The sequence below is a fragment of the Solanum lycopersicum genome, chromosome 3, assembly GCF_036512215.1.
Source record: "Solanum lycopersicum chromosome 3, SLM_r2.1".
Taxonomy (NCBI): domain Eukaryota; kingdom Viridiplantae; phylum Streptophyta; class Magnoliopsida; order Solanales; family Solanaceae; genus Solanum; species Solanum lycopersicum.
Genome location: NC_090802.1, coordinates 56693660 through 56708319, shown reverse-complemented (window position 1 = coordinate 56708319; position 14660 = coordinate 56693660). Strand labels below are relative to the sequence as shown.

The window sequence follows — 14660 nt, the reverse complement described above, 5'->3', positions numbered from 1 at the left end:
ATAATATTTAAGAAAATTCTTATTGGAACACTTAAATATACCTACATACAAATGACTATATTTTAATAATTTCCAATCATCACGATTAAAAAATGACATTTACTTTGTCTCTAAAAGTTCATAAATACACATTACCTACATAGAAATTGATGGAATGGGTTGGTGACTGGTGAGGACCATCAATTCACTATTTCTTACCTTATTCAACACACAAAATTATATAAATTTGAGTTCTCCACGCAATTTTGAGGATTTGAGAATGCAATTTTATATCTCAATCTTTCAATTTTGCAATCTTACTTTATTAAAGCTGAGATTCTTTTTAATAATCATGATAATGTCTTTTTACTTTTCGCATGTGAAATCAAAATGAGACAAGTAATTTATATACATAGTACGTTTTATTTTAATAATATACTACTAAAATTAAACAAAAAACGTTCTAATAATTGATGGCAGCGTATCATGTTAAAATCAAATGTTCTATTAATGTGTTCGTGAATTAACTGTTTTATTCTCTTTAAGAGTTATATATATTACATACAATCATTAAGGTGTAAAATATGGGCTAATTAAGTAGGGTCAATATGGGATGAAATCAACAAATGACTTTATTGAGTCACGATGAGATAAATAATAAAACCATAGCTCATTAAGTGGGTCAAATGAGTTAATAAATATGAACTAATTTTATCACCCTCTATCTAACAAATTATATTTTTTAGATACCTCAGGTCAATATTAAATATAATTTATTCTAAATATATTTTAGCCAAGTGAATTTATATGAATTTGGGATAAATAATCTTACCTCGATTTCATTTCACTCGTCACTCTTTTATGTATTTGGTACGTAAATATATGTGAATTATATCAGATATATATAAATACATGATGTATATATTTAATGTGATACACATATATCTAGGATACATAACAAATCTCGCTCGCCTCCCTCCCCATCTTGCTCATCTCTCTTCCTATTTAGTGTATCTGTTAGATACATATTATCTAAATTATCTGTCTCAATATATGGTAAAAACTCTTAATTAATGATACAATACCTAATGTTTTGAAAGTACATATAACAATAATAATAAGGAAAAATAACTTAAATACACAACTATAATTTTTATATTCTCCAATTTTCGCTACTTTTTTTAAATATTACATAATTCCTTTTTTTTTTAATTTTAGTGTAGGTTTTTAGATACATTACATTCTCTCTCTTATAATACACATTTATCCATTTTAATGCCTATTTTTTCTCCATTAAAACACTCAACCTCTTAAATCAGTTTTTGAATTTTAATTTTTATCCATTTAAACACTCAACCTTTTAATCAGCTTTATGATTTTGAATTTTTAAATTTAATTAATTTTAATTAAAAGACCAAATTTTGAACTTTTGAATTTCAAAATTTAAAAAATTTGAAATTTAAAAAAGTAAAAATATCAGGAAGCAGGACAACTTCCATTAACTTCTACCGTCTTCTTCTTACTCCATCAAATTTCAGTTCTTTTTTTTCCTTAATCATCTTCATTCATCTTAACCCATTACATTTTTTTCTTTTCTTCTTTGCAAGATTCATAAATTAATTATTGGATTTACTACCTCTCTCGTTGATAAGTGCAAGCAAGCCTCGAATCCTCACTTTCATTCTTTAGCTCTATTATGGTAAATTCCCACATTGGAAAGAAAATAGGAAAAAGTTTTTTCATGATCCTATGAATCTTCAGAAGGATTCAAACAAAGACTCTGGCGAAATATCAAAATCAAAGGTTGTCAAAATACAACAAAAAAAAGAAAAAAGAAGCAGCAAACATTGTTGTTAGGCCTACATTGTCTCGGGTTAGTATTTTGGTACTTAAAACTGTTGTTGAAATTAGTAAAAATTTTAAGGAATCTAGTGTGCTTGCCGATACATTTGAATAAGTGTGTATAGTGTTTTAGAGGTGAATTGATACATGAATTTGTTGTGTATCATAATATTTTATATGTATCATGAAGTTTTGAAAATTGTTGTAATGTATCATTCAATAAGTTTCGTAAATGCGTCATCAACTGTGCTTGATGATACATATAGAATCAGTGTGTACAGTGTTTAGTCAATTCACTGATACATGTAGTAGATATGTATCACATGTTTTGCATATAGTATGAATTTCTGAAAATTGATATCATGTATCAGTAAGGTATTAGTTGTTTAGCTGATGTACTGATACATGTTTGAAAATTATTATAATGTATCATTCACTAAGTTTAATAAATGCGTCATTAACTGTACTTGATGATATATATAGAATCAGTGTGTATATTGTTTAGTCGATGTTTCTCATACATGTATTAGATATGAAATTAAATCTCCAACAACGATTCCGTCGATTTTGTAACTTTCATACTGCAATTCGTTCACCCAAATTCCGGAATGTCTCATCAAAATCGAAGTATTCATCTTAAAAAATCCACTGTAACAACAATAAAATTATTGTAGTTCGAAATTTAACAGATTGTTCAAAAAAATTGTTTTCAAAATAGATGACATAATCTTTGTTTTTCAAAATTTGAAATTAATATCCAATTAAGTGCTGATTTTATGTTGATTAATGATATGTTACCGTAAATTTAGCTGTTTTATTAACAACATTAACTGTACTGTTTTTTTCCCTTTTTTTTTCTCAATAGTTTAAAATTACCATGTATCATTTACCATGTATCACTAGAGTCTAAAGTATCACGGCTTAACAAATTTAAGGGATTTTTTGTAAATACTAAATTTGTCGGGACAAAATGAAATTATTGAATTACACTATGAGATTCTTTAAATTTTTACTACTACTAATAATATATATATATATATATATATATATATATGTTATCCCATCAATTATTGCTTTATATAGGCTAACCAGTAACTTTACACTGAATTAATAAATCTGTCTAATAGGATTAAAATTAAAGTGGCTATCATTTGAATGGTCGTCAGTTTCCTAGCTTCGAATCAAAATCAAATATACAACAAAGCTAATTTCTTTGTCAGTTAATCCTTTGTTTTGGCTTTTTTGTTTTAGGGAATAATACAATTTAGTCACACTGTAATAGCTCCTTAAACCATCCAGATGTCAAACCTTAAAGTACAGTAGATCTTAACTTAATCTATATCTATACCCAGGAAAAAGTTATTTAACACAATTCATGAGATATGTAAGAATAGTAATCACAAAACCTTCAAGTACAGTAGACTGTAGGTGTCAATTCAACCATGATTATTAGAGTATATTTGTTGGGCTAAATCATTCCTAACAATATTCTTCAACGTGATAGGATATTATCTGTTCTGAATCAAATTTACACGATTTTACTCAAAAGCCTCATATTATATATTAAGAGGTTTTGCGCCTTATAATATGTTTTTTTTTTCAAATCTTTTTTATCTATTATTAATGTGCATCTTGTTTACATATATACTCAACAATCTTCATCTTGATCCAAGTTCGATGTGATGCATCACTATGATCCACGATTTAATTTTTGAGATTTACTATATGCATCCAAATCATTCGAGTATTTTATATATCATACTAGACACTAAATAACTAATATAAAATACAATTAACATGGTGTGATAACATTGTACACTTTGAGCCAGGCTTGTATAATTTGTTTCAAAAGAGCTCAGACTAATAAGAAATCATACATCTTATGTGTAACTTTTTTATTTTTTTTTATCTGTTAATGTGAAATTTTATTTGAACACCTAATTGAAAAAAGAAAATGAATAAATAAAATAAAATAAATAAATAAAGAAGGCCAACACTTTGCTTGAGATAAAAGAAAAGAGACTTTTTTTTTAATCATCTATCTTTACACGATTTATTTAATTAGTTAGTTATAATTTTCGTTCTCCAAATAACACACATTTCTACTGATTAATTCATGTGGTTAGAGTTTCTGGAGGATGTTCAATTTTTTTCACAGAAATAAGTAGGCCATCGATCTTTTGCCCAATTTCATGCACACAAAAACATGTCATAAACAAAGATATTGGATCCATTTTACTATACACTATGCATATATATATAAGTGACATTGTTGAATCGTTAATGAATAAGAAATCTCTTTGTATAGTCTTGAATAATATGACTAATATTTTTTACTTCATGAATTATTTTTTTTGAGATTAAATTGTGTTTTAACCCTATTAAAACAAGATAAAGTCTCAATAAAACAATCGAAATGTATCCTGAAATTCCACAGCCATTGAAGCAAATTGATGATCTTCACAATACCTCCAACCATAGCCAAAATTTGATGGCCCCAACAATGTATTATTGATGCAAATTGCAAGCTTTAATTGACCCCATCATAATTTCTAGACTATTTATGTTGATTTGTGGTTCATTTTAGAGAAAATGAAAGAAGAAGCAAAACAATCCAAAAAAGTAAGCATGAGCTGTTCAAGTATTAGTGATTCTAAGGTTTTAAGGGATGACATAACAAAAGAGCCTAATGGGACCCTTTAACTTAATTAAATTTGAGCATATTATCATACCACCCCTCAATCCTCTAACGTGCTTTTTTCACCTTTAATTAAATATTTCTCTAAATACATTACAAGAAAAAAAAAAAAGAACACTTTAATTTTAGTATAAATATGTGAACCAACTCCTCATCTCATTTCATCACAGCTAAATAGAAGTTAAAAAATTTTATTGTCTTTTGCAACTCTAGCATTTTGAGTGAGAGACAAAGTGCTAGAAATTTGCAATTAAAAAAAAAATATTTTGCTAGAAACAGTAAAAAAAGAAAGAAAAATGGCGGGTATTTCTGGTCATTGGGCTTTTGCTTTTGGTATCCTTGGTAAATTAATTTACCCGTTTTCTCCTTCTAGCTTCTCAAATATTCCTTAAATTTCAAAAATTATTTTTAACAAAATGATCACGAACCTTTTATTTTTATTTGAGCTCATAATTTTCCCTTAATCATGATTAAATATTATTTAACACATTGTGTTTTTTTTTTCCTATTGCAATATGCAGGTAACATTATCTCGTTCATTGTGTTCCTTTCTCCAATGTGAGTCTCCATAGATTTATTTTTCTTCTATTGTATGACTTATAATTAAATTGGCTAACACCATATAATATGTAACACTTTTGTAGACCAACGTTTTATAAAATTTACAAGAAGAAATCAACAGAAGGGTACCAATCAATTCCATACGTGGTTGCTCTCTTTAGTTCCATGCTTTGGATTTACTATGCATTATTGAAGACCAACACAACACTTCTCATCACTATTAATTCATTTGGTGTTTTCATTGAAACTATCTACGTTGGTTTCTACCTTTTCTATGCACCAAAGAAAGACAGGGTAAGTTTTGGAGTATTTCTAGATTCTTTCCTCTCTTTTTTTTTTAACGTGGAGTTCTTTTATTCTGATATTTATAATTTATTTAACGCAGGTCCAAACTATAAAAATGCTCATGTTATCAGTGGTTGGTGGATTTGGTGCAATAGTCCTAGTTACAGAATTTCTATTCAAAGGAGTTGTTCGTGGACAAGTTGTTGGATGGATTTGCCTTATTTTCTCGTTATGTGTATTTGTTGCACCCTTAGGCATCGTGGTAAGTAATTTTACGTACGTGCAAATAAGTAATTCATAACAATTTATCGTTTGATTTATATTTTTTTATTTTACGTACGCAGAGACAAGTTATTAAAACAAAGAGCGTGGAATACATGCCATTACTTCTATCAATTTTTCTCACATTAAGTGCTGTTGTGTGGTTCTTCTATGGTCTTTTACTAAAAGACATTAACATTGCCGTAAGTTAATTAATATTTCCGTAAACTATATCTTTTATTTTATCAATCAAAAAAATGTAATGATAATAAATTTTTTTTGTTGTGTTTTGTAGGCTCCAAATGTTTTGGGATTTATTTTTGGTATTCTCCAAATTGTTTTGTATGTAATATACAACAAAAAAGAGAAGGTCATTCTAAAGGAACAGAAACTTCCAGAAATACAAAAGGCAGCCGTGATTGTGTCTGATGATAACACAAATGTTAATAAGAAGCTTCCAGAACTTACACAAGAACAAATTATTGACATTGTGAGGCTTGCTGGTTTACTAGCTAATACAGATAAAGTACAAGTAGCCACGTGTCCACATGATCATGCTAATTGTGGAGTTAAAGCAACTCCTAATGTAGAAAACATGCCTAAGCTGCAAACTGTGGAAGCCAGCTAATTAATTAAGAAGTTAATTAGTAGAATTTCATTTGTGGATTTGGCATTAATTTCTTTGTTTTTGCTTTTTATAATAGTACTCATGTGTTATTATTTGTATCTAAACAAGTTATTTCTATTTTCTCTAAGTTTTTCTTTGCATAATGTGCTATAGTACTATTCATGAAGGAATAAAATGGTTACCATTAAATCAATGTGTTGGTTTTATAATTTATATGCAAGTCGGCATTATATTTTATTTTTAACAAGACATATTTTATGAATTACACATTTGTGCTAGTGTTGAATTATTTTGAGTTTTTTTCTTTGAAACATAGAGAACATCAATCATAACATCCTACGATATTTAAATTTCTGTTACGAAATATTCGTAACTTTTGTAGCCACCTTATATTAAAGGGTATGAAATGATATTTTCATCAAAGAAAAAACAAATAGATTATTTATTTACCCCTATGAACTTATGCATTAAAAAGGAAAACAAAGTCTGATATGAATTGAATGTGTCAAAGAAAATATATGAGACATAATTAAGTAAAATGAGCCGTATTAAGACATAACTTATATATATTTTCTTTTTATGAAAAAATAATTTTTTTTTAGATGAAACGCGCACATTTAATTATCAGTAATCTATATGGTCATTAGTTTCATAGTTTTTTTTTTGTAGTATGTGTTTGAATTCTCTCTCCCTTTTAGGTAAATAAGAAACATTTTGTTCAAAAAGAATAAACTTTTGTTCAGTATTATACCTAAAGAAAAACAAGCATGAAAAGTTCTAGATATTACTTTCTCTGTCTCATATTAATTGATCACTATACAAAAAATAATCGTCTGATAGTATTAAAAGTTGATCACCTTACTAAATTAAGAAATCATTAATTGATTTTTCTCATATTATCCTTGCATTTAACTTTTTCTGAAAGTATTCACACTTGTATGTAAAGCTTCAAAGAAATTCTTAAGGAGTGACTTGATAAAACTATCTATTCATTTATGAATTTCTTAATATGCATATAAAAAAAAGAAAATAATCAACTATAAAAAAAAAAAAAACTAAAGGAGTTGTTTATGAAAATTACAACTTTTTAATCATCAGTACTCTTTAACCAATATTGGTAATTATGAAGTGGTTAGAATTCCTTTTCATAGACATCTCAATTTTAAATTAAAATTTCGTTAGAAACATGATTCATGAAAATGGATTTTATAATAGCTAAATTCAGACTTCTTACAACTACATGAAATGCCAAAAATAAATAAATAAAAGTGAATCCCTATAAAAATTTGTCAAATTTAAAAATATAAATTTACAAACTACATAATTTATTATTGAGTCTTTAGCAGTCAAAGATTCAGCCTTTTCCAAAATAAAACTGAGCCCTAAATTAAGTTATCTTTTCAAATCATAAAGGGAGCCGTCAATTTTTTTTAAATTAGTTACATACAATCTTTTTCCATTGAGTTGATTAATAAATCTCAATATGTGGGGATGATAATTACTTATTAACATATGAATTATTTTTTCTAAAAGCTAAGTAGTATATAAACTTTTTGATTCTTTTCCTATATCAGTGGAACCGATGATTAATTGTATTATAATGAGGTCCTTCCTTTGAAACTTTTGGAAGAAAATTATCTTTAATTCTAGTCCTCTCTTTATTAATTTTAACACTTTTAATTAAAGAAACATATTCTTTTGTCTTTACAAGCAAATTCATAACGTAGAAGAAAAATTAAATATTATTTCCAGATCCTCAAATTCCTTTTCAAACCTTATATGTTGACTCATTTATGGCTTTGTGTCGTCTTACATAAAGGTGTATTTGAGAAGTCAATTTAATGAAGAAAGTTATAATTGACTAATCGAACAAATATTATATGTTTTTTTTTTTTTAATCAATTTTAATTTATATGATGCATTTCGAGCATATCAAACTCAAACTCAAAGGTCATGGACAGACTAACATTCTACTCCTTTTGGATGCACATATCCTTGACACCTTTATAAATTATACATGAGAGGTTATACATTCTCAACGTATTGCGAAAATCAAATAATTTTATTTAAAACAGAAAAAAAGTTTAAATTTCTCTTTAACTTAATTAGTAAAATTATTTATCCATACTTTTGAAAATGAGTCTCGTTGTTAATATAAAAACATATCGTGTATGCCTTTTGACAAAATATATTGAATTTGTGCCCTAAATTTAGAACTTTTAAAAATTTAAAGATAACTAAACTTCTACTAGCAAATTTTGATAACGAATCAATTCTATGATTGTGACTTGTGAGTCACGACTCACGATTAAATTATTGGCATAATAAGGTGCTAACTAAGATTTTTACCCAACTTTCTTCATCTTGCTTAGTTTTTGATGCATACCTAATTTTCATCGTATATCAATATAACTAGAGGCGTTAAAAGGACGGATTGTGTTGGGTTAACTAATGGATGAGTTAATATTGCTTTAGTTGAAATGAGTTAGAACAAAGTGGGCTAAACAATGGATCGTAGCAAATTCGTGCTCAACTCTCATCAAAGTTTTATTTTAATATAATTTATTTATTTACCTAACCAAATTGTATTCTGATAAAATTTTCTCATGGATCGATTTGAACTTTATATCGAACCAACTTTCTAGATGAACTAAATTGGGTGAATAGACTATATTAATAACCCGTTCAAACTTAGACGATTAGACGAATCATATTTTCATGAGCTAATTTTTTATGATTTAAAGAACCTAGATTCTTGATGCTTTTGACTAGTCTCAACTTCTTTAGCATGCAAATTAAAGACTCAATATGGTTCTGTTTCATGTAAATTGACCAAAACATATTATGATTCTAATTAGTTCCTTCATGGAAAATCATGAGGTTTTATTTCTATATGTAATGATCCCTCGTGACGTTACCCTTTCACATACTTTATATTACCTTGTTAAAAACGATTCAATAATTTCATGGGGGGTATTAATAGGTATTCAACTATAGATAAATTAGTAGATACAATTGTTTCATCACAAGAAGAACGAGAAACTATACACGATGTTTATCGGTAATTGACTCAAGTACTTTTAATTTGAATTACTCAACGTACATCCAACCATAGAGCTAGAAATTGGTCACGGTTTTAATAGAGATAAGACATAAAGTCACCATTAAAGTTAATTCGGATTTTCATAAAGATATCTTAATTTTGCGACTGTCCTATTACCCCACTAGACAATTTTACTATTTTTCGATCAGCCGCAAAGTTTAAGAAGTAAGTGAGTTCAAACACCAATCATTACATAACACGTGTTAATTTAATTAAAAATATAATTTTTTTTATTTTAAATTTTTCTTTATCCTTTTCTTTCTTTATCTCTCTCTTACTTTTTGAATTTTAATTTTGATATATCTCAAATTTCATTTTATCTTCCATCTCCCTCTTTCAAGTGATTCATCCATCCTTTTTTTTCTTCACCTTCCACCCCCATGTCAAATTGAAACCACTTACATTTTTTTTCTTTCTTTTTCTTCTTCTTCTCCGGTCAAATTCTTTATAAAATTCATACTAATATTTATACTTTATTGAATTATTGATAACAACATTAATTATATTTTTAAGAAAATTTAAAATTTTGAATGTATTATCAACTTCATTTTCATATAAATTTAAAATTAGAAATCATAATTTTAGAAGAACGAATTTAGTTTTCAGAAAATTGAAAGAACTTAATTGAAATCGAATAAAAAAACTATATGATACTTTTTAATCATCTTGAAATCTAATGAGTTCATCAAATTGTTCGAAATGTAAGAAAATATTTAGATAAAATTTTAAAATTAAAGAGAGTAAAACTAATAGTAACTAAAATAAAAGGAAGGTGAAGTTGTGATAAAAATGGTGACATTGAGTAAGAAACTTCAATGAATGGAGATGACAATGAATTTTTGAAGAAAAAAAATGAAAGAAAGAGAAAAAATAAAAAGAGAAAAATAATAAGAAAAATAAGAAAATATATTTTATAATAAAATACTTGTAAAAATAAAATTATATTAGTTATTTTAGGTTTCTCAATCTCTTTGAGAGAGTGCACATCACTGTGTGTTAGATGGGCGGAAAATGATGTAATATTAATTCTATTCAAAATTGTTTAGTGGGGTAATAGTATATTTGCAAAGTTAAGATATCTTTTTAAAAATTCGAAACAATTTCAATGGTGACTTTATATCTTTTCTCGTTTTAAAATGACATTTAACTTTCCGTTAAAAGTTAAACAAGCTTTAAGCACTAGAAAAAAAGGAATATATGTTTTGAAAGATTTATAAAGTTTTTTTAGTATGTACCAAAAAAAGTCAGTGGGGAGGACCAGAAACAGAGTCAGGTAAAGTCGAGAGATTCATTTGAATCCTCTTCGATGAAAATTTATCATATTTATACCTGATTAAAATTATATATATATATATATATATATATATTGAATTCACTCCAAATTATTTAATTGTTCATATTTTAAATCATTCATAAAATATTCTGACTTCGCTACTCAAAAATATCAATTTTTTAACATGGGTAGAGAAATCAAAGACTTCCACTCAATTAGAAGAAATGAAATGCACCTTTTGTTCTCCATCTCTCAATTGTTTAATCAAATATAATATCTTTTTCATTGTATTATTATACGACAAAGATTAAAGCAAGAACGTTCAAAATGGTACCAATAACCAAATGTCCCTTTATGGTTCATCCAAGGAAAAGAGAGTTATAAAGTAAGAGAAAGAAGTTTGTACGAAACATCTGGGGTTCAATCATTGGAAAGAGATTTAAAATCACGAGCATATTATTATGTGTGGTTGTTGAATTTGAGTGAACAGTAAAGAAATTAAAAGTATGATATTATTTTAATAACTTTTGTATAACAGATTCAATTAAAGTACCTAGCAACAGAAGTTATCAAGCATAACAAATTTTCTTTTTCCCCGTAAAATGATCCGAATTTATATTTAAAGCTGACTTAATTCGAATCACACATTATACGACTAATTTAGGAATGACTTTTTCAAAAGTTTCTCCATACCAAAGATTCAAACCTGATACTCTGTCAAGAATAAAGTAATTTTTTCATCACTGCATCACAACCCATATTGATCAGGCATAACAAAATTAATAAACTCTAATTTTGTACTTCTAGCGATTCGAATCATCTTTTTTTTTTCTTGTTGGGGTGGGGGAGTTCAACGCAATATGAACCATTCCATGCATAGGAATACACATTATTATACATGTAAGGTGTCAAATATAGCTTAAGAAAGTATGATTAACCCGCATTATTGTTCATTTATTTTATGATTCATTGAGAGATGTTCTGAGCATAGTGAAAAATCTTATTAAATCATTATAAACTAACTTTTTTTTTTTAGTTTGATTTACTATGAAATAATACTGATAAACAAAAAAAATGTTATTATTCTACCATTACTTTGGTTTCATTCCTAAACAATATTTGTAGAAAAAAAAAACCCAAAAATGAAAAGAACTTTTTGGAACAACTTGAGTTATGATCTATGTCATATAATTTAATTGACACGTCCATTATAATCCAAATTAATACTAGTAACATTAATCAATTTATCAACTCAATATATTTTAATTCAACTAAATATAAACGTAATTCGTTGATTTAATATCTGATATATACGAAAAACAAGCCATCAACATTTTCGAATAATAAAAAAACTAAGAATTGAATGCATCTTCTTATTTTACACTCCATATAAATTGATATAGATAAATAAAATCACAACCAACTAATAAAGCAAAGTATATCCTGATTTCCTTGGGCATGCAATTGCAGAGCAAATTGATTTCCTCAACTGACTATTATTGATAGCCCAAACTCTATTATTGATGCCAAATGGCTGGCCATAATTGGTCCCTCCATTTCTTGATTTTTATTAGGGATTTCATTTTATAAAAAAAATACATTAAAATACTATTATTAAAGCATGATCAATTGTAAGCCTTATGGACATTGAAGATTGGGCAATGACATAATAAAAGAGCATCCTTGGGACCTTTAGGTTTGTTGGGATATTTTACATTGCATTTGTTATTCAAAAAGCTCTTTTGCATTTATAATATTATAATATTTGTCCAAATAAAATATACTATACTATCACTACAACTTTGCCTATATAAACATGTCAAAGTAACTCCCTTTTATTTCATTGTCAAGTAGAATTTGCAACTCTTAGCACTTCATTTGTGGGTGAGATAAAGATTTGGAATTTCTTAACATAGAGTATAGAAACATAAAATATATAAATGGCTGGAATTTCTGGTCATTGGGCTTTTGCTTTTGGTGTTCTTGGTAAATACTTTTTCCCTCCATCCAAAAGAAAAATATATATACTCGATCGATATTTTATATGTCCATTTTATTTATGACGTTAATAAATAGTCATATCCTTAATAATTTACCTAACATATATTTGTTTGCCTATTCGAAGTTTTAAAGTTTAAACTCTTAATATTTTTTTCTTATTGGCAATTTGCAGGTAACATAGTCTCGTTCATTGTATTTCTTTCTCCATTGTAAGTCTTCATTTGCTTATATATAATTTTTTAAATTATAAGGAATACAACCTCTTTTTTTTCCTACATATTATCTAACTAACACTCTACTTTCACATTTTTTCAGACCTACATTTTATAAAATATACAAGAAAAAATCAACAGATGGGTATCAATCAATTCCATATGTGGTTGCTCTATTTAGTTCCATGCTTTGGATTTACTATGCATTTTTGAAGACCAACACAACACTTCTCATCACTATTAACTCATTTGGTGTTTTCATTGAAACTATCTACGTTGGTTTCTACCTTTTCTACGCACCAAAAAAAGACAGGGTAAGTTTTGGAGTATTTCTCAGATCCTTTTCCCTTTTTTTTTTAACATGGAATTTTTTTATTTTGACGTTTATAATTAATTCAACGCAGGTCCAAACTATAAAAATGCTCATGTTATCAGTGGTTGGTGGATTTGGTGCAATAGTGCTAATTACTGAATTTCTATTCAAAGGAGTTGTTCGTGGACAAATTGTTGGATGGATTTGCCTTATTTTCTCATTATGTGTATTTGTTGCACCTTTAGGCATTGTGGTAAGCTTTTTTGTGCAAATATATTCATTTTTCATATTAATTGATTTCCCCTGTTTTTTAATCCATTATAAAATTTATTTATTTTTTTTATGCAGAAACAAGTTATTAAAACAAAGAGCGTGGAATACATGCCATTACTTTTATCGATTTTTCTCACATTAAGTGCTGTTGTGTGGTTCTTCTATGGTCTTTTACTAAAAGACATTAACATTGCCGTAAGTTCTATTTTAAAACATCATATACTTATACTGAGTTGATTTCTCAGACGGTTACTCAATTAATAGTTATTATCTTCAAAAATTACTATATATATGTAGACCACTAAAAAAAAGAATATGAAATAAAAACTATTGTTGAGTGAGTGATTATATGATAAATCAACACCTAAACTATGTTGAATTTTATAGACTTATCCACCTTAAATTTTTTGTTGTAGATTCCAAATGTGTTGGGATTCATCCTAGGAATACTTCAAATGGTGCTCTATGTTATATACAACAAAAAAGAGAAGGCAATCCTAAAGGAGCAAAAACTTCCAGAAAAGCTACAAAACCACATGATAATTTCCATGGATGAGAAAAACAAGAATTCTCCAGGACTCACAGAGGAACAAATTATTGACATAGTGAAGCTTGGTTCACTAATTTCCTCTGGAAAAATACACATTGCATCGTGTTTGCACGACGCAATGTGTGCATCAGCTAAAATTGAGAATACGCCAAATAATCTGGAAACAGTGGAAGCCATAAATTAATTCCTTTGATTTAGTGTTTGTTAACTCCTAATTAATGGCTAATGATATATGTGTTTGTACACAAGTTTATTCTTAGCTCATAGTTTCGTGTTATAGAAGTAACTAATTAGTTTTCTCATGTACTCACAAAAGGCAAAATTGTTATCTTGATGCATAAAACGGCTGGTCCGTAATTAATTTCTTGTGGTGGCAATAAAATAATTTCTTATTCAAGTTCATTTGCCTTAATTTTTACTCTTGTTTGTTTACTGAGTTAAACCTCACAAATGGTTACATAGCTTATAGCTATGACTTCTCACTGAAGTCATAATTATGCATTTTATAACAGAAAAATTACCATACTTTCGCTCTAATAACACAAAATAACTATGCACAACAATTTCAGAGTTTTTTGGCCAAATCATCTCTTAATTATATTCTAAAATTAAACCACACGAACGAACAAAACTGCTAAAATATGAAAAAATAAAACGTTATCATTGGAATTCAAACTGGTG

The 14660-nt window shown here is 27.4% G+C and overlaps 2 protein-coding genes across 2 annotated transcripts; both read left to right on the top strand.

The window, feature by feature from the left end:
• The first annotated feature begins 4576 nt into the window (after nucleotides 1-4576).
• On the top strand, nucleotides 4577-6447 carry LOC101263500 (bidirectional sugar transporter N3). Its single transcript, XM_019212987.3, has 6 exons — nucleotides 4577-4861; nucleotides 5041-5077; nucleotides 5164-5374; nucleotides 5466-5627; nucleotides 5710-5829; nucleotides 5922-6447. The coding sequence occupies exons 1-6, from the start codon at nucleotides 4816-4818 to the stop codon at nucleotides 6252-6254; spliced, it is 909 nt and encodes a 302-aa protein (XP_019068532.1). The 5' UTR covers nucleotides 4577-4815; the 3' UTR covers nucleotides 6255-6447.
• Nucleotides 6448-12472: 6025 nt separating this feature from the next.
• On the top strand, nucleotides 12473-14376 carry LOC109119841 (bidirectional sugar transporter N3-like). Its single transcript, XM_019212989.3, has 6 exons — nucleotides 12473-12616; nucleotides 12804-12840; nucleotides 12947-13157; nucleotides 13248-13409; nucleotides 13505-13624; nucleotides 13846-14376. Exons 1-6 carry the CDS (start codon nucleotides 12571-12573, stop codon nucleotides 14161-14163), a joined length of 894 nt encoding a protein of 297 aa, XP_019068534.1. The 5' UTR covers nucleotides 12473-12570; the 3' UTR covers nucleotides 14164-14376.
• The last annotated feature ends 284 nt before the right edge of the window (nucleotides 14377-14660 follow it).